Here is a 24,708-nt window from a genome sequence, read left to right as displayed (position 1 = left end):
CACACAAAGGTGTTCGGGACCACACTAATAAATTGTTTATCAAATTGCAGACCTTGAGATTTTATGATTTGGTCAAATTTAAAATATTGCAAATTATGTGGAGAGTGAAAAATAATATGATGCCAATACATATTCAAATTAAATTTAAGTTAATTATAGATAGTAAAAATAGAAGAAAAGGCAACTTTTGTGTACCATATTCACGTACCTCAAAAAAACAAAAAGGGTTTATGGTAATTGGGATCAATTTATGGAACACTTTGGATAATGAGGAAAGATCATGCTATACGATTGTTCAATTAAAAAAAAAATATATAAAAAAGGTATTTTGAAAATATGAAGAAAGTATACAAAATTGCACTTTGATATAGAGAATGGGAGCAATACGAGCTATATACACTCTAAAAAACAAACGGTGCTATATAGCACCAAAACAGTTGCTTTGGATCGTAACGATAGAAGAACCATTTTTAGTGCCATATAGCACCGGTGAAGAACCAGTGAAGCACCAGTGAAGCACCTGTGTAGAACCATATAGTGCTATGTAGAACCATATGTGGTGCTATATGGCCCCTATATGGTTCTACACTGGTGCTTCACTGGTGCTTCACTGGTTCTTCACCGGTGCTATATGGCACTAAAATGGTTCTTCTATCGTTACGATCCAAAGCAATTGTTTTGGTGCTATATAGCACCGTTTGTTTTTTTAGAGTGTATTCTGTGCTAGACTAGATATTTGGGAAAAGGGGCATGAATTTATGATGTCTTCCTCATGCTCCTATTCAGCATTAGAAGATATTATTTAGTTGTGTATGAGATTATTTTGTGTTTGTAACAATAGCATGGCTGAATAAAAGAATTTGATTGATTGATTGAAGTGTTATTAATATATTAACAGGCCTATGCATATTAATTTGTATGTTAACATAATAGTTTTATAATAACAAAGTTTTAGTTTAGAACAAACATGTAGGCTAAGGAAGAAATAATAGAAAACAGGAAAATTCTTAAATATTTAATAAATGGTATTATATAGAATACATGATAGTATTGCTTTTTATGTACTTTAGCGATTCATACTGTAAAACATTTTTTTGATTTACCAATAAAGAACAATACATATACATTACATACAGGCACATATATCAGTAGCCAAGTCATTTAAATTTTTTATTTATCTAAAAAATAAACGTAACTTGATATAAACACTATAAGAAACATTACACTAAAGAGAAACATAAGGGAAACAGACCTCGACAGAACACCGGATCCATAACAATCATAGTTTAACGCTAAAACACTTCACACCGCTTCTGCAATGCTGTCACTTTCTGCCACCAGTTGGGCTCCGCCTACAAAAAACGTCATCTTTGTTTGGAAACACGCAAATGGTCTATACTTACACTCTATAACCAAAGTGTTAAATACATCTAGAAAATGTCCACATTTGATCCAATCTTTTTATGTAGAGTGTAGCAATTTTATAAAGGAAGGAGAAAAGCTTTTCATATCCAAGCAAAATAAGCATTTTAATATTATATTATAGTTCTGTCTGTTGAAGCACATTCATTTTCCTCTGCTTAGTGATTCAGTCAGGTTATTGTTTAAATGCCAAAGCAAAATGATTTTCTTTGCTACTTGGCACTTGTGAGTTTATTGAGAAGAACTGGAAAGTAACTGATACCCATAGATATATACACTAGATGTCGCCTTGGGGTTCAAAGCGGTGCGTAAAAACCGCCGCCATCTTGGAACAGGGGTCTTGTCACAGGAAGTAGCTAGGTAACGCTGCTATCTCTGCCTGTACTTTGAATTCATGGACGATGCCGGACTTTTGTGCTGCATATGGAGGTTAGGCCTACTAGCACTATGCATTATATTTAGACAAAGTAGATTTTCTTTATATCAAAACTTAAAATTTTATCTTGACTCAATGCAAAATGCATGTCTGACCTTTGGAACGAAAAAAAAATAATTTTGAAAATCGCATTCATGAGGATTTATGGTGATTTTATTTCACCTTTGCTTAAATTGACGCTGATGCTTAAAAGAGGAGGGGCTCCCCTGTTTCAAGATGGCGGCTCTTGTTCAACAAATCATAGATTTCGGTCCGAACGGACGTTTCCTTTTATGTCCCTCATACGTAAGCGTAATTTGAATTCCCACCGCGCAGCGAGTCCACGCAGATACCATACGTCATCGGCGCGTTCACGTGCGCTCTGTCTGTAAACAGCGAGAACAGCAAACTTTTCTGCTGAATTGACAACCTACACAGGAGCAACAAAACTAAATGCATCTTTTATAACAACAACAGCAAAAACTGCCTGGATCAGCAAGAGCAAAAACCCAAATTAACATCGGTAACTTTACTGCTTTACCACGAGATGAAAACAGCTGCAGGAGGCAAAGGGTCTGAAAGGGTCGTTGCACTGTTTATTTTGGTAAGGTAGGTACGCGATATGTTTGTATTGAGATGGATTCAGATATTCTACTTTGATGAAACGTTGTGTTGCTTATGAAATTTGTGTTCGTTTTCCGGATTAGCATAACGATATAGTTACTACGTCTACACAATCGAACGTGTGCTTAAACTAATTCTGATGTAAACCAGTTGTTTATGTTGGTTATTTTGGAAATGTTATTCACTTTGTACTGCAAAGTTTTCTCACTGGTGAATGAGACATGAGATGTGACCGTCTGATCTGTGCGTGTTCATGTGTTTGGAAAGAGGCGTGACTTTGGATGGCGATTTGACTTGAGGGTGGGATCGGGATTTCATTGCTAGGCGGCTACCTTTAGCATTTTTCAAAATGTGTTACCCTACCTTTAATTAAATAATGTTAATGTAAATGTTATACGAGTTACTGAGTCAATAGGTGTGCTGGCATGGTTTTGTTGTTTGCATGCTGGCAAACATCTGGATGAGATCATAAAACATGCAACATTGCCCATAATGAGAATGCTAACTGTTTTTCATTGAAATCAGCCACATGCGTGTAATTGTCTGTTAAGCACATTAAAAGCTTATGTGAATCAAGCAGGGCAACAACAACATTTTATGAAATGAACTCAAACAGTAATGTTGACTTTAAAGAAGCCTCGCTTCTGCACAGAAAACTTAAACATTTTTCAAGTAGCTTAAGAAGAATAACATCACAACATCACAAGTGTTTTATGGCTGCAGAATGTGTCTTCAAAGATTTATTCAAGCTACAGAAACCAGGCAAAAGCAAGCAGATGTGACAGCGCAGTAAATACTAACAATTAAACAAAGTCTTTTGTTGACTGAAGTAAGCTGTAAACTTTATAGTTGTAATTAAAAAAAAAACTATTTAAACATCAATTAAGTAGTCTCGATTAAACGAATAACTCAAATGCAAAACCCTCAAAGTGCATCTGATATGTTTTTTTATTAGACCCTTAATGGATTCTGCCAACAAACCAGTATTTCTGAAGGTCCTGAGGACAGGATTAAGCAGGTTTGAAACTAAATTATTTGATGAACGTACAGTATAATACGTGCCGAGAGCATTCGGTTAATATCATTATCAAATTTTTGACAGAGGTTGCACCTGAGCTCCTCAAATATTACTTCAATTTTATGCTTTGGATTCATAACTAAAATATTTATGTTGCTGTAAATTATTTAGTATTATTAACTCAATGCAAACATGTACAAAAGTACAGATAAGGAGAATAAGCATACTGTACTTTACAGTGAAATGTTCCTTAAAGCATTGCGTTCACACGGAAATAGCTTGGGATGAATTCCCATGAAACATACATACTGATAAAATGGATCATTTTAATGCAACGTAAGTTGATTCGGATAGCCAAATGCGTAAATGCAATCATGTCTCCTAAAACGCATACATGTAGATGTAGCACAAAAAGTATAGCAAAGTCTACATGCAATAGTTACAGTACTTTAATGGTTAAGTCCATTTGAAAAAATTAAAATGAAGTGACCTTATTTTTTGCACTTCTCATTCCACCTTTCTTGATCCAGGAAAGCATGATCCACATATGTAACACGTGACCTTTCGACGTGATTACTTAATACAGTGGCGGCCGGTGACTTCTTTTTTCGCAGTGCGTACAATGCGAAGTTTGTCACAGTTTGTATGTAGCCCGTCGTGTGTGGTTCGTAATTTCAAAATGTGTGTCCGGCACGCCAAGTGAACCTGTGTGCATCCTGTGTCTTGTCAAAATAAGTGCCTGCTGCAGACGCGTCTAAAGGGTTTATGATAAAAGAGACACTCGCTTTTGCCAGATACTCGCATAATCTCATGCGTAATCAGAGTTTACTGTTATGGGAGTGTCTTGCGTGTATTTTGTGAACGTGAGCGTCTCTTCTATCATATACGGTTTTGACGCGTGTGCAGCAGGCACCTATTCACATGACGCAACAAACGCATATTTTGAAAACACGAGCATCACATATGACACTCCGAACACATATTTTGAATTTGCGCCCCTTGGAAGAGCAGTCACGAGCCGTCACTGGTAATACGTACGATTGAGCTGGCATGTCACACGGAAAGTGCAACAAGATGAGAAGTTGTGGTTTAAAAGTACTTTTAAAAAAAAAATTATGATTGTTTCGCAAGATAAAACCCTTATGCCTTGGTTGGGATCATTTAGAGCCCTTTGAAGCTGCAATCACACTGCATTGAAACTGTAAACCATTGAGGTGTACTAAATTCCACTATATGGAGAAATAAGAATTTTTTATAAAATTGGGGTAATAGTTCAACCAATTAAATTTTAATAATTAGATGATTACAATTTATACACATCTAGGGCTCTATCATACACCCGGCGCAATATAGCGCAATCCACAACGCAAGTGTCTTTTGCTAGATTCAACCCGGCGCAATGATCATTTTCACGTTTAGTGCCACGTTGTTTAAATAGCAAATGCATTTGCGCCAATTTTTGCGCCCATGGGCGTTCTGGTCTGAAAACGAGGTGTGATCAGGCACATTGTTGGCGCGTTGCTATTTTGAGGCAACTAAAATGGACTATGCCATTGACCAACAAAAACCTGGTCTAAAGTCTAAAGTCAATGGCGCAATATTGTTTTTGTTATTTAATGAGGGCGTTAGAAATATGCGCCTATAAACGGGACAACAACGTGGGTTTGCTTATAACACACCTGGAAGCGCAGCAGCCCAACAAAGGTTTTAAATACGAAAAATTAAAGCATTCAAATGTAAAAGATTATTATTGAGTCTCTTGGCCATAAATGAGGACCGATTATCAGACGTTAGAAGGCGTAAATACCCTGTAGCCTGGTAAGTAAATAAATGCTTTTATTTAAAAAAATGCATCTATTTTTAAATGTTTTTTAAATGCTACCCTACAGATGTATTGTATAAGATGACTCTGTACCTGTGGGTATGGTGAGATGAGAACCTTTTTTAAGTAATGCTTTTAAAAAACCCATGGCGCTGTCCGAGTGCTGAAACGGCTCTCCGTCTGTTTGTAAATTCTTTATCTCTTGTTTGTATTTTTAGAGTACAAACCTTTTCTTGCATATTTGCAAATAATTTTATGAGATTACAATGATTATGTAGGATATCAATACATTTACAGCAATTAAAAGCCTGCGTTTTTTTACTTCAATGACTGAAAGAAAACATCTGTTAAAGGTTTTAATTATAAAACAATTATTTCAATAAAAACAACACAATTTTTTTACATTATTCTTAAACTGGTGGTCTTCCTCCTCCTCTTAGTTTTTCAGTTTACAAATTCTGCTTTCTAAATAGGAATTAGGCATGGCACCAGCGCAACTGACTTTTAAAGGGGATGAGAGCTGAGACTCTCAATGGTTTATTGCATGTTAAGTCCAAAACACACCCATTACTCATTACGAAAATAGGAACAACCCTTTTAGGCCGTGCCTTGTGTCATAAAACTTAAATTAGCAAAAGTGGGTTCGGACACGTCCGTTTAGACCACGCCCTGTGCGCTTTCGACAATGTGCTTAGATCGTTAAAATAGGGCCCCTAAACTTTATACTCAGACATCTGCAAATACATTTCCCTATGCTTGAAGGCCATGTAATGGTCTCTAACCTTCGCTCTGCCCAGGGCAGAGATAGACAAACTGATCAAACTGATTACAGAGACTTCAGCACTGCTCTCTCAAGTCATCATCATGAGTAGCTCCACCATTGAGGATCACAGGATGAGGTCTTGATTTCCTCTGAGCCGTTGACTGACAGGAGCCACCAATTAACCAGGCAGGGTGTTAGATTGACTCGACTGACTGGTGAGATCAACCCGGAGACCATCAATCTTTCAACACCGCCCATGTACCAAACCCTCTATAGTTCTGATAGGAGTGGGTGACATATAACCTACATAACTTCACTTTGACAACAATAAATTGCGGCTACAGAACTTCTGTGCTTGTGACTCAGATATTATTCTCTTTGTCACAGTGCCTCTTTCAAAGTGAGAATTTTCTATATATATATCAAGCCACAGATTTAGTAAAAACACGTTCCTGACCAAAAATATCCATGCAGCTTGATTCGGTGTCTGTCAAAACATAACCTGGCGGAGTATCAAGCGAACAAATGTAAATATTCTGCAATGCTGACGCCTAGAATAACAACTTATAGCTTTGGGGAAACAGTTGCTGTTGCGAAAAAGCTGGAAAAGTTGCCTCAGTTTGAATTAATTAGCCAGATTAAAGCTGCCAGAGCCTCCAACAGAGAAAACACAACACATTGACAGATGCTGTATGGATTATTCATGCAATCCTGCGGATGATGAAAAATGTTTTGGAGTTTGGTGCGAGCATCACACCTGGTCCCTACAACAGATCAAAGCTCAGTCTCAAGATGGAAAACTTTACGAACAAACAATTTTAGCCTTGAAAAATCCTATTAACGTCCAGTATACTACACATCAAGTTTTCATATATCTGCCACTTCTCATTTCCTAACAGTAACATTCTGTGAAGACAAATGTACAAAGGCTTCAGGTACAAATATGGGATTATAAAACAATGCCTTTCCTTCTAACTGAATAGCAGAGATTTAAAAAAACATAAAATCTGACATTTTAAAGGACAAGTTCAGTATTTTATACTTAAAGCCCTGTTTTCAGATTGTTTATGATGAAATAGAACGGTTTTGACTGAAATTTGGACATATGCGGCTGCCCCGAGTATTTTCTGGTGTTTGTGTTTCACCTCCCACCTTTACAATGGGTTTAATGGTGCACTGGAACAATCCTTCCTTTCGTTTACAAAGACGTGAAACTCACCGAATGGTCAGGGGTGTTCACTGGTATGCTCACACAAAAATCGCTGCAAAAGACGCATTCCAACAGGTTTTATTGTAGTTTTTGCCAACTCCATTGACTTGTATTAGATGTCCTGTGAGGTACGGTATTACTCCGCGCCGGGAACTTTGTTTCTATTCTTGCAATTGGCAATGGCGGATTAGCGCCACCACCTGGGCTGGAGTGTCTATTATTCAAGCTCTCAGCGGAAGAATGTACGGGTGTGAGGCGTTTGGAAAAATAGGTCCACAAGTTTACAACAAATGCTAAAACAGCTGTTGGAAAGCATCTTTTGTAGCGATTTTTGTGTGAGCATATCAGTGAACACCCCTGACCACTCGGTGAGTTTCACGTCTTTGTAAACGAAAGTTTAATGCATTTTATGCAGGATTGTTCCAGTGCACCATTAAACCCATTGTAGAGGTGTGAGATGAAACACAAACACGCGGAAATTCTCAGCAAATGTTGAAATTTCATTCAAAACCATTCTATTTAACCATAAACAATCTGAAAACAGGGCTTTAAGTCTAAAATACCGAACTTGTCCTTTAATGATTGCTACCACAAACACAGAAGGACAATGAATCAGATGACCATGACCTTATTTACATGACTTACCGCGTGAAGTGGATTGCCCTGATCGATCGGCACTTTAAAGTCGGCCTGAAGCTCATCAAAGGCTGTTATCTGAAAACCAAAAAAAAAAGAAGAACACAATCTCTATCATTAGGCTGGACACATCTATTTGCAGTGTGTGCAATCTTAAAGGGGCCATGGCCACTTTTTCCATGTTTAAGTGCTATGACTGGGTCCCCAGTGCTTCTATCAACCTAGAAAATGTGAAAAAGATCAACCCAGTAACTTAGTTTTGCACATGAAAAAATAGGTCGTTTGATTTTGGCTCTCCTTATGATGTCATAAGGAGCTCTTATTATAATAATACCACCCTTTAATCTGCACTATCCAACCACAGCACTGCCATTTAGTGCAGAGAAAAAGAGAGAGAGAAAAATTCACAGCACAATTGAGTTTCAACTGCAACAAACCACCATCATTGTGATCAGTGTTTGCACTTCATCCGCTCATTTGCATTTTAAAGGACACACCCAAAACGGCACATTTTTGTACACACCTACAAAGTGGCAATTTTAACATACTATAATGAATTATTTATGTGGTATTTTGAGCTAAAACTTCACATATGTTCTCTGGGGACACCAAAGATTTATTTGACATCTTAAAAAAGTCTTATGCCATGGCCCCTACAAAACATATCAGTGTCTGCCAACTGCAGTTTCATTTCTCCAATATGTTGTTCCAGCATTTCACTGGCAAAACGTGATAGCAGTGCTTAATGATTTAGCTAAAAATCTAATTTTTTATTGTCTTTTAATGACATTTGGTATAACAGTCAGTCTGTTTAAACTAACAAAGGCATTTGAAACAATGCAACATTGCATAAAAGTGCTACAAAGGATATTTTCCTTGAATAGTGGTTAATTTAGTTTCAATTAGGGGCAGGATTCTAATAAAATTTATATGAGGTTTAGTTACTTAATGGACAAATAAAAACTATATTAAAAAATTATCATAAAACATTAACAAAGATGGTCTATTTGAAATTGGCTGCACAACCATCATATGTATTGTGAAAATTTACTACATAACCTAGAAATAAGCACTCCTCCTCCTTTGTATATGTAGTAGTGCTTTGTGCCGAAAGTTATACAGTATGGAGAACCCCAAGTGATACAAAATTTCTTTTGGCAACTGCATTACAGAAAAAAGCTTCTTGTAGTGCCTTATTTCTTTTGAACCTGCACAGGGCAAATAAGCCTAAATTAAACTTATATCACATTACACAAGCTTATTTCCCCTGTTACAGACCACACTGCTCTCACTCTCTTCGCCGTTTCTCTCTTTCTTTCATAGTATATCAATGTTCATTCAGTTCTGTAGGCGATGCAAGCAGCAGAAGTACTGTATGTGGCAGGTGAAGTTGGGCGTTAAGACCTAAATCGCATTTCCAGTCAATCCGAAAGGTATTCAGTTGGGTTCAGGTCTGGGTTTTGCGCAGGCCTGTGAATTTTATCCACCGCAGACTTATTAAAGCAATAAACCCCGAGAAGCAGTGGGTTACCAGTGCATTTTATAACAGCTAAGGGGCGTTGTTAGGCACGACGCGAAGCGGAGTGCCTAAACCCCCTTAGCTGTTATAAAATGCACTGGTAACCCAACGCTTCGAGGGGTTTATTGCGTTTATAAAACGGTTACTTCATATGCATAACGTTAGCGGGATTTTATAAAATAAAACCCAAAAAAGTTGTAATTATATTAGTACATATATTAGTCTTCCGCCAAACAAAGTAGTTCCTCAGAATCAAGTGTGACTGAAACAGAGCGCAGTTCCCAACCAACACAGACACAGCAAAGACACAATGAAAATATGATTTAAGACTGTGGTGTTTATTTTATAAATCAACATTCATCTAATTTATACATTAACATTTATATCGTGCAACTGTTGAAGTGATGATCAAATATGCTTGGAAGCATGCTGAACTCTTTCCCCGTCAGCGGTTTTTTTTTTTAAGTTGCCACCCAGTTTTAGTTTAATGCCTTCCAGAAAATTTTCTTCTTTATATAAACATAAAATATCAAATGAAAGAACAGACCATCCGCTTTGAAACAAAAACAAACAAAAAAACATTTCATCCTACCTTCATTTGATCTCTTATCACCTCTCAAATTTTTTTATTAAAAGCGGAGATAATTCCATTTTTGTGAAGAACTTTAGTAAGAGATCAGATTCAGACGGAGCCATGAACAGTACTACATGGTGTTTTCAGTGAATGCGTCAGTGTTTAAGTTGGGTAAGATCGCCACCCAGTGGATAATAGCGGATGTATGAACTTGGGTTATAAAATCCTCAGACAACGTTTTCTCTTTATCGACGAGATGACTCAACAATATTTATTGACATTCATCTGGATATCGCCATTAATTGTGCAATTGTAGACAAATTAAAAATATGATTTAAGACTGTGGTGTTTATTTTCATAAATCAATACGCAGTAACAGTGGCGCAGTGATACTTATGTAATGTGGTCTGAACCGTGAGGTTACCGGTGTATTTTATCACGGCTTAGAACGCGTTTCAACCAATCAGAATGAAGAACCAGAACTGCCCGTTTTATAATAAATATTTTTTTTAAAGGAACCCACTTTGTGCATTATAGCCAAAATAGAAAGGAGTATCTACAAGGTTATTTCTTAATAAATACTCTGTGTAAGCTGTTAAGTCTTAGCCATCCAATACATTGAGGTGTGACAGCTATGTTGATAGAGAAAAAGCAGTACATAGCAAGTTAATTCTGGCCGTCTTGCAGTAATTGCATTTAAATTTGCCCCATGAATAGGAAATCGTTCAGCCATAGACACTACCCAAATGACAAATAACCGAACATTTTTCTAAACGTCGATGAAGCATGAAAACATTTTGAGACAGCACGTAAATTTTAATCATTGGAGAAATGACTTCACATGCTATATGTTGTGTGTTTTCTACACTTCATGCATACAAAGCAGACCAATCTTTCACACAAGATGACAAAGTAGCATGTGCACGATGCAGCCATGTGGAAACATTGGTGTTATATTCCCTTAGTGGCAAAGTCATTTGGGGTTTACCTTTAAAAAGTGCACTATCCAAAATGTTAGGCTATATAAAATGCTGTTCTGCCCTATGTAGAATGCACACAACAGTTTAACTGGTGCTCAGTAAACTGCTTCAATGCTCAAGGTAGAGCTTTAAAAATATTAGCAATGACTTCCATGTCTGTTAACAATTGCTGTATTTTACAAATTGTTATATCAAATGTAAGCAAGAAAATGACACATCGTGTTGCTGTCAGTAATGAGAAATCAGGCAAGTGTTGATAGATCAAGCATAATGTGTTGGATTTGAAGAATGAAATAAAAAGAATGAAATAAAAATCTCATTCTCCTGCGTTGACCTCATAACCATAATTTGTGTTGGTATTAACCTAACATCACCTCTTGCACATCACATATTATATGTGCTGTACCAAATGCCAGTTAATACTTTCATACAGTAAGTACAACAGGGCTCCAGACTGCCACCAAATGGTGGCATTTTGCCACCAAAATTTGAGATTGTGCCACTGAATTTTACATCCAGTCGCACATGTGAGACCAGTAAATTGACCTTTTTTGTGATGTGACACTGAATTTAAAACAGCACATTGTACTTTCTGCATCTATCATTAAAGCATTTTTTAGTAAAAGTACAGTGGAAATTAGTAGAAATGTGAATATTTGGTTAGCATGTTGATTTACGCTGTGTGCCCCTAATTTTTCTGGTTGGGCCCCTAAAATTTTCAGTTGGGGGCCACTGTGCTCCTAGTGGAAAAAGTTAGTCTGGAGCCCTGTACACACTAGAGCAGAAATGTTCAAACTTTATGATGCCAAATATGAACTTTTTGTGAGGGACCCTCTTCTTAAAATATAAATCAGTTTATATGTTTGTATGTATAAAGAAATATTTAAGTTAGATAAATAGTACGAGTGATTAAAGACAACATAATGTATTTTCAAGCTTAAATAATTGGCCACACTTAGATTAAGCTCCTAAAGTCCAATTAATGTCCAATTAATGTCATGTGTGTTTGCACGTCGATGCGGACGACGACGCAGAAGTATACATTTTTTTATTTATTTTTTATTTAACCTTTATTTAACCAGGAGAATCCCATTGAGATTAAGAACCTCTTTTGCAAGGGTGACCTGGCCAAGACAGGCAGCAGCATATAAAAAAATACAAACACATAATATGAACAAATACGCACACACACACACACACAAAAAAACAACGCCTCATAAAATCAATTTAGATACTTACAGTCTAAAAACATTTACATATTAAGGCGTCTGCCTCTAAGTCTTTCATTTTTACTTTAAAAGCATTTAGCGAGATTAAATCAGTTAGTTTCAAGTCCTTTTGCAACGTATTCCATGATGAAGGTGCAGAATACTGAAATGCATTCTTTCCCATTTCCGTACGAGTCTTTGGCACAGAAAGCATAAAAAGGTCCTGAGAACGCAAAAAGTGTTGCCCATTTCCTTTTTGTACTGTATGACATAATCACATAAGTAATTTGGGAGCAAACCAAGAATTGCTTTATATATAAAAACGTACCATTGACATAGCCTTCGAGTGGCTAGAGGAGGCCATCCAACCCGAGTGTATAGCTTGCAATGGTGAGTCAGTGCTTTACAATTTGTAATGAACCTTAACGAAGCATGGTAAGCTGTATCAATCATATGAATATTCTGTGCAGACGTATGCATATATAAAAGATCACCATAGTCTAAAACAGATAAAAAAGTGGTGGCCACAAGTCGCTTTTTTACATTAAAAGAAAAACACAACTTATTTCGAAAATAAAAACCCAGTTTTAGCCTCAGCTTTTTCACCATGGTCTGCACATGTGGTTTAAAAGTCAGGGAATCATCAATCAAAAGACCCAGGTATTTATAGGAGTTAACAACCTCTATTTCACTTCCCCCCATCGTGACAATTGGAGGGAGGCTTTGAGGCCTAATCCTGGATTTAGAAAACAACATAAGTTTGGTCTTTTCTCCATTTAAAACTAATTTTAGCCTCATAAGGGTATTTTGAACTTCAATGAATGCAATTTGCAAATATTCAATTGCTTGTACAAGAGTTGGGGCACTACAATATATGACAGTATCATCAGCATAAAAATGGAGATTGGCATTTAACACCTTTTGACCCATATTGTTTATGTAAATAGTAAATAAAAGTGGACCTAATACAGAACCCTGTGGTACACCCTTAGTCACTGTTGCAGTTTTGGAGCATAGACCATCACATCTAATACACTGAGACCTATCAATAAGGTATAAATGAAAACTGACGCGTAACTACGCCACATACAATTACACTGCTTCATGTTCAAAGAAAAATATTTGGTTATTTTATTTATTGGTTCTTCCTAACCCAAAATTAGCTGGAAGAAATCTGAAAAAAAAGACAAATTAAAGCTCGGGTCTAAGAGGTTAATGTTTCATGTTAAAACCTGTAGAGACTTTCTATTCAAATGTATTATACTGCAGCAACTTTCATAACATAAATATGTCTTTGCCTTGTTCCCTGAAATTTTCTTGTGACCCCTTTACAACCCTTTGGATGCCCCATGGGGTTCCCTGGATCCCATGCAGTATACACCTGTATACTGAATATAATTGTCTATTGGCTGTGCACACACTGTAGTATTTTATACCCAAAAATATTATATTAAAAAGATTTATGCTTGCTTTGCTTTTCCCCTTTGAGACAATGAGACTGTGAATCAAATCAGAATTCATTATACACTGTCACACACATCATATCTGTACATATACCCTAGCTGTCATATACACTTTAAAGGTACATATTGGTACCAAATGTATACATATCTGTATCCGAATGGTACATATCAGGACCTTAACTGCATCAGTGATGCTGGGGACCATTTTTTTCTGACAGTGTATATCATCACAGGGCTCCAGACTGCCACCAAATGGTGGCATTTTGCCACCAAAATTTAATAGTGTACCACTGAATTTTACAAGCTAAAATTTTCAGTTGGGGGCCACTGTGCTCCTAGTAAAAAAAGTTAGTCTGGAGCCCTGCATCAGTTATAGTGAAGTGTGCTATACGGCACTAAATATGTTAAAGAATGTCCTTGTTGTACTTTCATTACTCACAGCGACAGCATGTTTAAATTCACATAGTAATGTTTAGCACATCAGTGTTAAGTTCACCTTAACATAATCAAGATACCCTTTTATATTAAGGGCTCTTTGGAGTGCTTTGGAGGGATTACTGAATTGAATGTCAATCAAAACAACTTCTGTACAGATTAATGATATGATCAATATGTAACAGATGAATGCATCACTGAATTCATACTGTAGATAATCTTGAGTACTGTTCAAAACTTTGGAGCCTGGCATAAATCTTGTGGGTAGTGTGTCGGTTTCTCTGAAAGTGGGCATCTGCTCTGGAAGTTTATGACTTTTAATGTTACTTAAGTTAATGGGAATCAAAAACAGACACTTTAAAGAGCACCTATTTTATTGATAAAAACAACGTTATTTTGTGTATTTGATATAATATAGTGTGTTCGCGTGGTTTATGGTTAAAAAACACATTATTTTCCACATACGGTACATTTTTGTAGCTTCAGATTTCACTCTCTTACTGAAACACATGGTTTTGAAAAGCGCTGTGTCCCTGATCGGCCAGCTAATCTGTACGTTGTGATTGGCCTGAATGCCTCAGACGTCAGCCGGAAACGTGACGCTCCTCACCATGTTTAAAATATTCGGAACAAAAGATACATTCTACTTATCCATATCTTACATTCTGTTCACTAAAAGTAATGCTTTACCTACATGTCGGTAATATCTCATTTTAGGGTTGGGTTAGTAGAATAAGTTGGCATGTACGTGCAGACTTATTTATAGTCAGTTGAGGAAAAATCACAATAAAGGGTTAGCAGACATTGTTTTAGAGGCGGGTCACACAGAACGCTTTTCTGGCCGTGGCAGGCACCTTTTTTTAATTGTCTTTTTGCAAGCCGCAACGTGTTTTTGAAGAGCGCTCTGAGCGCTTCAAGTTGAAAAAAGTTTAGGAAAAGCACCTGACGTCATTTACGTTTTTTCCAGTGTCCAGTCGAATGAGACATTTTAGAGGAAGAAGTTTATAGTTGCTTGGAATAACCAAAGACTGCACTTACTCACAGTCTCCTGCGTGTTTGTTTACCTCTCACCCTCGATCAAGGTCAGAGCAAGGTCCTCTTTTTAAAGTTTCCGCTAAAATGACAGTTAACAGCAAACCAAAAACCCCATTCACACAGCATGTTGGTCCCAGAACATTTCCGTTAAATTGGCAGAAAGGCTTGAACATAAACACGTCCCGTAAATGTTCTGGGATCGCTCCTGTAAAGAGGACACAGTAACATTGTCATAACATTCTCGGAAAGCATTCTGTGTAAACAAGACGCAGAAACAATGCCGTAAGGGGCGTGCCATCGCAACCAGAAGTTATGGTTTAGCTCTTTGACACAACTGGACTGAAACAGAGATCAGGCAGCTCGTCACTATTCACGCTGAAGCTAAGATCATTCACCAGCATGACAGAACAGTGCATCACGCGCTCCTTATGGTCTTGTCATGTACTAAAATGTACACGTGTGGTTTCTCGAGAGAGAAATCACGGATGTTTAGCAAACTTCAGACATTGTGGAAAAAACCTACCAAGTGCAGGACTTTAAATACGCCACGTGTCTTTACAGGATCTTTACAGTATGTGTAAGAATGCACACACAGATTCCGGAAAATCATTGGCAGGGTGAATAAACCAAAAATCAAATGATCCCGAACAAATCCCGAACGCAATTTCCATGTTTTTTCCGTAATCTCTATGTGAAACGTTTTAAGAGCCCTCATGCTTCAATCCTTGACTGACAGGACAGCTGACTCGGTGGTTGCCTAGTAACATAAAAAACGCAGCGCACTGCTCTTTTCTGAAGTCAGTTAAATAAAGGCAGTGTGATACGACGTTAAAAACGCGTTCTGTGTGATCGGCCCCTTAGGCAGTCTACTAATAATCTAATTACCTATACCGCAGGTGCAACATTTCTCACAGTCAGCAAAACGTCTAAGGAGACCATTGAAATAAAGTGGTACCAAAATCATTACTTTTGCCAATACTATGGTGGATAATGGAAATTACACAATATAAAAGCGGAGTAATTTTAAACCTATTAAAACCAATAAAATAATCAAACTCTATATCTGTAACTGATTGCCCATGGGCAAAGTTTCCCAAATGTATTTATAGGAGCCTGTCGAGCAACTATTATTGAGATAAATGGGAATGATGTCGGAGCTCTCTACAGGTATTATTGACCTTCTTGAAAAAAGCATGCCTTACTTTTTTCCGTATGAGCCCTTGGCTCTCAAAGACAAGTGTCATTTCTTATCTATTTCAGTGAAGTGGTCAGAAAGGGACGATGTAAGTGCAAGCTATTAAGATATTGTAAAAAGCACCATATCAACTAAAGATATGATAGATCACTAACTTACACCAAAACTGAATATTCACAAATGTAGGTGCTATTATGAGAAAGTTGTTCCTTTTGATACCTCTGAATGACATCATACAGCAAAAGACTCACTTTATGGCTTTAAGGGGCATTGGGAAAGTTGTTCGTATGCATATATGTAATGGCAAGCAAAATATATATACAAATTACATTTAAATCACGAGCTACCTGCTGAATCTAAAATCAAAACCTAAAAGGTGAAGCATTCAATTTACTGATGTGAAAGGGGATCAGCAGCATGTCAAGATTTTCCCAAAGTGAGCGTATCAAATTAAGTCTATTAAATATTCAAAAGCGAAATCAGCTGAGGAGAGCATTCCTGCCAATCCCACACAATAACAAACAAACAAATGTAACTTTTTATTGAATATATGCAGGATACATTAAGATCTCACAGCGAGTAAAACATGTTACTAAAACCAATGGGTCAAATGTAATGTGCCAATAATTACCCCTTATTTAACTCTTGGGGCAACATTGTCTGTTGCTATGCAAAAAGCAAGCTCAGGGCAAAAGACGGTGCTGACCCAAATCTGTAGCAGACTTGTGGTGCTGCGAATTGTGAGCTAGTGCTTTAATGCAGTTATCCTCAAGGGAAAAAACAATGTTACACCTTCACATACTGTATGAAAAGGACAGAGCATCAAAACAGATCAGGCTCTCACTACTGCATACAATACTGACTGTGGCCGGACGCAGCACAATTCCTTGGGTTTTAACACAGGCATGGGTGTTCTGAATTGTAATTTACATGAATGGGAATGCACAAGGTGTTTTACCATAAAGGTGAAGCATTGGGAATACCCACACGAAAAGACTTTTCTAGCTGACAGGATGATAGACACAAGCTATAGTATCAGAAGGATACTGTATGCACCAATGCTGTCACTCAAGTCTTGCTTACTAAATCTTGCAATTCTTTTAAACCTTAATGATAAGTAATGACTTTGTTGGTATAAAATAAGCCAGATCCATTTATAATGTCAAAGAACCTTTGATGACGTAATTGATGGATTGACAGTCATGCCTGATGCAGCAAAAAAAAAAAAAAAAAACTACAAATGATGTTTAGGATGCATGCAATACATGTACACAAGAACATCAAAGCACGTCAAAGATTCAAACACTTACATGCCAGATCGCGAAGAAGATCAGAGAAACGCAGAGGACAAGGGAAAGCATGTAGCAAAAGGCAGCGAAAGTGAACATAATTGAGAAAACCGGACTGTGTGTATCTCCAGACGAGAACGCGGTGGATGCAATAGGCTAAACCGAGCCAGTTAGGGGGCATGCGACGCGGAGTGCATCATCGTCTTCATCAAAATATTTGCAACAATGTGTTGCAAACCTGCGCTCCAGTTTACTGCGATCGGCTTGCCATGTTCTCACATAAGTCCAGCGGTGTGTCGGAGTCGCAGTGTTGCAAAGTCTCTGTGAAATGAAGGCATATTAATGATGCATTAACATTATCCCGTCAGTGATGGTCCAGTAAAGATCAGGATTTTGTGACTGATGCTGAGTGATGAGGCGTTTATCCTATAGATGCAGCTCTGAACTCTGGGTTACTCGGAAGCCTACTGGCAACCAGTTCACCTTCCCATATCGAGGCGCAGGATAATATGCGTGCTAACAGGTGGATTTAAAGAGCTTTCTCTCTCTCTCTCTCTCTCTCTCTCTCTCTCTCTCTCTCTCTCTCTCTCTCTCTCTCTCTCTCTCTCTCTCTCTCTCAGATTTAGCGAATTATAACGACTTTAATGGTCACTGTGGATCTAGGGTATTGTTTTGTAGACCTGCCCATATTATCTCGCAAATAGGAACCAGTGAAACATCATTAAATCCTACTTCAATATTTTTTTAATGGAAGCGATTATAATTTTTATACCAGAGTTCGCGTAAGAAATAATCATAATTGTATAGGCCTAATAATAAAAATATATATATTTAAAAAAATATGTTCTCATCTCTCAACAAAATATTATGGGTAAAGCATGCGACAAGGCTTTTATTGAAGTAAAATACCGTGCAGGATAATCTATTTTCTAGCGCCATCTTGCGTTTAAACGAAGTAAATTCGGTTAAATTGAGGTTTATTTTGTTTTGGTAGGCGTAGGTCCAATAGATTTATAACAAACAGATTAAGCATTATTACATTAGTAAATAATTAATTAATTGTTAACTTCAGTGAATAAATGACTAAATACTAAACCATGTTTTTTGTACACACGTGTACAGAAATCAGTTATATAACTTACAGCCTCGTTTCCTTGGCGACGGATTGTTACACGAATGTTGAAGACCAGCAGGAAGATATCCGACTTTGCTTCTTTCAGAATAGTCGCAAGGTAAGATACATTCGTATACTTTGTGTATTAACACCATATTTAATACAGTTGAAAGCCTAATTATAGGGTTTATAAAGAACCTCAAATGACTTGTTAGCCACATGAAAAAAAATGCTTAACTGTAAACAATAACTTCCTCTCAATGCTCATGCAAACAATGCTAGAAATAAATACAGTAGCTTACATGCTAAGTTGGTAAGGCTTAAATACTTAAGTTGGCATTTGCGCCTACCGAGTTCATATAGAACCTCATAAAAGTAATATTGATACCAAAGGGACATTTTAGTACCGCAAAGATACATATGGTACAAAATCTCTACCAAATGGTACATAGGCCTTTTAAGAGGTAGGCCTAACTGCCCCAGTGCCCTGCTAAAAAAAAAACAATAGACACCATCACAGAAATTCTATTGGTTTTATTGGGAATTTTATTGGTTCTAATGTAATATGGCCCAAAACACACGACAGTGTATTGGTGTTTGTTGGTCTCTAATGTTATGTATTTGTTCTATTGGTTCTATGTATTGGTTCTAATGGAATATGGCCATAAACACACTACAGTGTAGTGGTCTTTGTTGGTCCCTAATGGTATGTATTGTTTCTGTTGGTTCTATGTGGTTCTAATGGAATATGGCCCAAAACACACTACAGTGTAGTGGTCCATTTTCAGTAACATCTAATTTCTGACTTTTGAAATGTAAATATGGGATTTTTTACAGCAATATTTAAGTTTCATATAAAACATGTTAAATATCCCTTAAACCAGGGGTACCTAAACTCGGTCCTGGAGGGTAGATGTCCAGAGTTTAGCTCCAACCCTACTCAAACGCACCTAAAACAGCTATTTAAGGTTTTACTAAGCAAGAGCTTAACTTTGCGGGATACTGGCCCTCCAGGACCCCTGCCTTAAAGAGGACATATATGAAAAATGTTTAAGTGCTACAATTGGTTCCCCAGTGCTTCTATCTACCTAGAAAATGTGAAAAAATCAAGCATTGGGAAACCATTCTCTGCAAGCATGTGAAAAAATAGGTCATTGAAATTTGGCTCCCCTTGTGACATCAGAAAGTGATAATACCGCCCCTTAATCTGCACTATTCAACAACGGCACTGCCATTTAGTGCAGAGATCAACTCATTTGCATTTTAAAGGACACACCCAAAAATGGCACGTTTGCTTACACCTACAAAGTGGCAATTTTAACTTGTTATAATAAATAATCAGTATGATATTTTGAGCTAGAACTTCACATACATACTTTGGGACTCTGGGGACACCAAAGATTTTTTTGACACTTTGAAAAAGTCTTGTGAAATGTCCCCTTTGAACCAACAAATGCCAGTGTGTAAATAATTAAATCATAAAGTACCTTAAGGTAACTTTTAAAGCTAAAGAATATAATATATAATAATATATATATATATTTTTTTTTTAAATTTACAAAACACACAAATACACTACATTTGAAATACCACTAAAGGCCATTTGTGGTTTCTTGCCTCTCGACACTTACAGTGAATGGTCAATTTCTTACACAAACATGAAGAATCAGACTGACTTCAATCACTCATTCTGGGGTTTTGGGAAAGAGCAAGAGTTCAAGCCTCACATTAAACACGTTGAGCCCGTTCTGACCGAGTAAGTACTTCTCAGAACAATTTATGTCCTGTAATGTAATAAAAATTAATAACAGTTGAGGATATATGACAGTTCTCTTTGCCCCATGTCTACTTTTTAAATGTAATTCATAAATTCAAAAAGATCTTAAAACATTGTCATATCTATATGTGCCATTTAAGCAAATAAAAAAATTGTATAAAAAAAGGATGACCTTTTTTTGTACAATTATGATTTGCTTGATTTGTGGTTAATTTAGTTTACCATGATAAAGTCTCTTGCGTCTGTGTGTGTGGTTTTAGATGTGACCTTGACTGGAAATCCCAACTACGCTGGATACCTGAACCTCGATATGGTGATGCCCCATTTCCACACATCAAAGACATAAAGTTTCCCAGTGAAAGGAAACTGATGAGGTCATTCCCCCGTGAGTAATATAGCATATAACTTAAACAAATTTGTAGTATAAACGCTTTTACCATAACTTCATTATGGTTATCTCTATGGATATAGTATTAAGTGAAATGCTGTTTTTGAGCTTCGGATTTTGAGCTAATTAACTCTATCCTTTTATTTATTGGCATGTCCATTTAGAAGCTAATATGATGTCTGGATCTGAGTGGAGCTTTTATCCAAACTTTGGACAGACCAGAGTCTATCACACTGGAAAGAGATGCTTTATAGACAGTATGAATCATACAAGAAGATGTATTTCAGAAAATTCCCTGGAATCATCTATAGGGAGAAAAAAGCAGGGTAAGAGCCATATCATCAATACTAATAATGTTATTTTGTGCTAGCTGTGGGCTAATGCACCATTTTATTGATAGGTAAAATACTATTTAGTAATGTGTACTTCAGTGGGCCCAATGTTGAGTTACATGTAAGCTTGCATGAGTTGTGAGACATCGATGATTTGTATTTTTTTTCAGTCACAGATAAATTCCACACAGCAATAAGAGCCAGACCATTTCTAGTTCCTGAATATAGCCCTGGATTTCACAAATATGGATCAACACTACGCACACCTACTTTTGGGTATGCAAATGGATCATTATAGTGTATGACTCACATTGATAAATGCAGTACTACAGACATAAAACAGATGGCGATGTTGCCATTTGAATGCAGATAGATGAACGTGGAACAACATAGATTAAAACATCTGACAGAACTGAAAAAGACACATAAGACACAAGTTTAAGTTCATTAACTTCAAGCCATGAGGTATATAAGAATATATCATATATTGTGAATATTGTCATGACAATTGAACGATGCAAGAAGTTGCCCACTTTTTAGGGATCAACTAACTAACAGCATTTATACAGCTCTTCATATAAGGCAGGGATAGGCAAATACATTTTAGTTGAAAAAATACACATTTCACTTTTAGTAAGACATGTGGACAGAAATAACACCGGAAGCAAAAATCTGAAACAGTAAAATGATGGCTAACTATAGACCCAATATAGTCCAGATATGAGTAATAAGTAAGATATGAGTGACTTGAGTGTTAATCACATCATGTTTTCAGTTTAAATATAAAATATATAAATTATTTAAAAAAATAAAGTCGACCCAGCTGGAGCGCAGGCTGAGAATGGTGTTGTCATGACTGAATCACGACACTATCATTCGCCATGCCCTCTCGTACCTTATGCACACCACGCCCACTTAGAACAGATATCAACATGTCAGCCGGAGGGGTACGGAGGGTCACCAGACGGCAACCTCCAATTTTGGTCGTCATTTAAAGAGCCATTATGCCCAGTAAGTGCTTGTCAATTTGTTTATATCTGGTTAGTTGGTAGTTAGCTAATGTAATAATAGCTAATGTAGCCCTCATCATACTGTGTTGGGGACAAATGTGGGCAAAATTATTTTGATTTATTTTTTAAAATACTTATTTTTATTTTTGAATACTTCTTTTTCAAGTTTGCCACCTGAACACACACAGAGAAAAATTACTTGATTCTACAATGTTAGGGGCAGTTCACATGTCACGTCTTTTGCACGCTCAAGTTCATTATTTCAAATTTAGGCGCGCGAACGGAAGAGGTGCGACACGCTCGTTTTTTCTGGGCACATGTTTGAGAGAGAGAGAGAGAGAGAGAGAGAGAGAGAGAGAGAGAGAGAGAGAGAGAGAGAGAGTGTGTGTGTGCGAGAGAGAGGAGAAATGTAACAAAGTTTAATGTTGTACGTAAACTGTGTTTGAGAGAGAGGGAGGTGTTCAGAGAGGAGTCTGTTGGATGTTAAGCTGTTATTTGTTTTATGGACTCAATATGGAAAATTTCAAACACGGTTGGCAGAAGTGAAAAATAAATAATTTATGAAGTTACAATTTTGTTTGATTCCAATATGTATTTTACTGAACATGATTATTTACAATGCAAATCCAAATTATTGTAATTTACTGATAGTTACTTACTGTATATCTTGTCACTTTATTAAGATCAGATTCTGCAGGTAAAATTACAATAATAAGGTGACTTGACTTGGATTTGACTTGACCTACTACAGGACTTGACTTGACTTGACATAGCCTGTGACTCGACTTGACTTGACTTGCCCAAGAAAAAAATACTTGGGACTTACTTGAGACTTGAAGGTTCAGACTTGAGACTTACTTGAGACTTGCACATGTGTGACTTGGTCCCATCTCTGCCATAAATCGTCATGAATGCGATTTTCTTGGTTTTCTTTTGGTTCGTTTCAGCAGTCAGACAGGTATTTACCATTAAGTCCAGAAAAAAATGTAAGTTTTGATATTATGAAAATCTACTTTTCTAACTATAATGCATAGTGCTAGTAGGCCTAACATCCATACGCAGCACAAAAGTCCGGCATCGTTCATGAATATGGAGTACAGGCGGAGATAGCACCTTTACCTAGCTACTTCCTATGACAAGACCCCTGTTTCAAGATGGTGGCTGTTGTGATGCATGCCTAGAACCCCAAGGCCACATCTAGTGTATATATCTATGGCTGGGAAAGAGCAATAAGACAAAACGTCAAAATTTGAGCACAGCCAGACCCATAACAATTGTATAGCGCCCCCAAGTGGTCACTAGGAAAGTTCACAGATGATTTTGCACTGATAGCATTTCTGTTTGTGTGATAAATAAGTAAATCTGTATTATGTACTGAATATAGTTTTTTTCTTCAGGTTTTTTGATGCATATAAATCACTTAAGCTTCCACAGCCCCCATCAAAAGATTTCAGGTATGTACAACAAATACCCTCAAAGGGGATTCTTTACTATTTTTTACTGTTATTCTTTACTAAATGTGGCAATAAAATTAATGTTCTGATATTCGTAATCCTGTTACCTGGAGTATGTTTTAAAGCAGTATGCATACTTAACACTTTAAAGCTGCATACTTAAACGTATGCATTTTATCATGTACAAAACACTGAAGGGTAAACATGTTTCAACATCAACAAAAAACTCAGACAAAGCAGAAAGAGGAAGTTTTCCTAACAGGTATTTCATAAGATATGCATACATCATATGCTTTCAGAGCGTCTTACAGTGAGAAAATTAAAGCTCAAGAAAAAGAAAATGACATTCTTGAAGTCAAGAGGCTGAGCAGCTGGAAACCTGGAAGGTTTTGATATCATTATTGTATTTATTACTTTTTGTCACACACGTTGCTGTTTTATTTAAAGGGACACTCCACTTTTTTAGAAAATATGCTCATTTTCCAGCTCCCCTAGAGAAAATAGTCCCCTGCTATTGAAAGTTACCAAGGGGACTATTTTCAGGCAGTGCGTAATATCATTGCGCATCCTGCAGCCATGTTAAGGCAGCAAAGTCCTTGATTATTACGCCAGAATGAGAGTATAGTTCAGAAGTCCGGATGACAACATGCAAAAATAAACAGGACTTTTTACCTTTGTGGGTATCACAAGTCGAATCCAGTCTGTTTCAGATGTGTGAATCATCCAATGACCATTTTTGTCCACAAATGTGTATAATCCTTGAAATATAGATATATAGTCTATTGTTTACATTGGATTTCGCATGAACGTCTGGTAATAGAATATAATATACAATCTGAGGACTATTTACATCATAACATGTAAGGGTATATGAGATTACACTCCGGTAATTACGTTCCGTTAAACACATGTACCCGCCTTCAAAGTTTGTATTTAAAATAGGGAGGTAGTATAATCCAAACAGCGCCGTCGAAAACATGACGTCCTTTAGGGATTTAACCAATCGCTCACTCGTTCCTCCATCG

General features: G+C 36.9%; 2 protein-coding genes across 4 annotated transcripts in view; one reads left to right on the top strand and one right to left on the bottom strand.

The window, feature by feature from the left end:
• cnih3 (cornichon family AMPA receptor auxiliary protein 3) overlaps window positions 1-18,136 on the bottom strand; it is a 125,032-nt gene extending 106,896 nt beyond the window's left edge. For all 3 annotated transcript variants that reach the window (XM_065268331.2, XM_065268330.2, XM_065268329.2), the window contains exons 1-2: window positions 17,630-18,136; window positions 7,920-7,988 (exon numbers count right to left, since the gene is read on the bottom strand). In XM_065268331.2, coding sequence (XP_065124403.1) covers window positions 7,920-7,988; window positions 17,630-17,707 — 147 coding nt within the window. In that variant the 5' untranslated portion in view covers window positions 17,708-18,136. The remainder of the gene's footprint in view (window positions 1-7,919; window positions 7,989-17,629) is intronic.
• A 633-nt stretch (window positions 18,137-18,769) lies between these two features.
• On the top strand, window positions 18,770-24,439 carry LOC135737844 (spermatogenesis-associated serine-rich protein 1). Its single transcript, XM_065255726.2, has 7 exons — window positions 18,770-18,840; window positions 20,356-20,478; window positions 20,760-20,884; window positions 21,052-21,213; window positions 21,390-21,495; window positions 23,627-23,683; window positions 23,983-24,439. The coding sequence occupies exons 1-7, from the start codon at window positions 18,785-18,787 to the stop codon at window positions 24,074-24,076; spliced, it is 723 nt and encodes a 240-aa protein (XP_065111798.2). The 5' UTR covers window positions 18,770-18,784; the 3' UTR covers window positions 24,077-24,439.
• Window positions 24,440-24,708: the final 269 nt, after the last annotated feature.

The sequence above is a fragment of the Paramisgurnus dabryanus genome, chromosome 12, assembly GCF_030506205.2.
Source record: "Paramisgurnus dabryanus chromosome 12, PD_genome_1.1, whole genome shotgun sequence".
In the NCBI taxonomy this organism is placed as follows: Eukaryota; Metazoa; Chordata; class Actinopteri; order Cypriniformes; family Cobitidae; genus Paramisgurnus; species Paramisgurnus dabryanus.
The sequence above is the reverse complement of the archived record's forward strand: the minus strand, read 5'-3'. Positions and strand labels throughout refer to the sequence as shown.

Excerpts from the sequence above, each read along its gene's own strand:
- LOC135737844 (XM_065255726.2), top strand. The coding sequence starts at position 18,785 with ATGTTGAAGACCAGCAGGAAGATATCCGACTTTGCTTCTTTCAGAATA. Across the intron at positions 20,479-20,759 it reads GTTGAGCCCGTTCTGACCGA|ATGTGACCTTGACTGGAAAT; the intron begins GTAAGTACTTCT and ends GTGTGGTTTTAG. Across the intron at positions 20,885-21,051 it reads ACTGATGAGGTCATTCCCCC|AAGCTAATATGATGTCTGGA; the intron begins GTGAGTAATATA and ends ATGTCCATTTAG.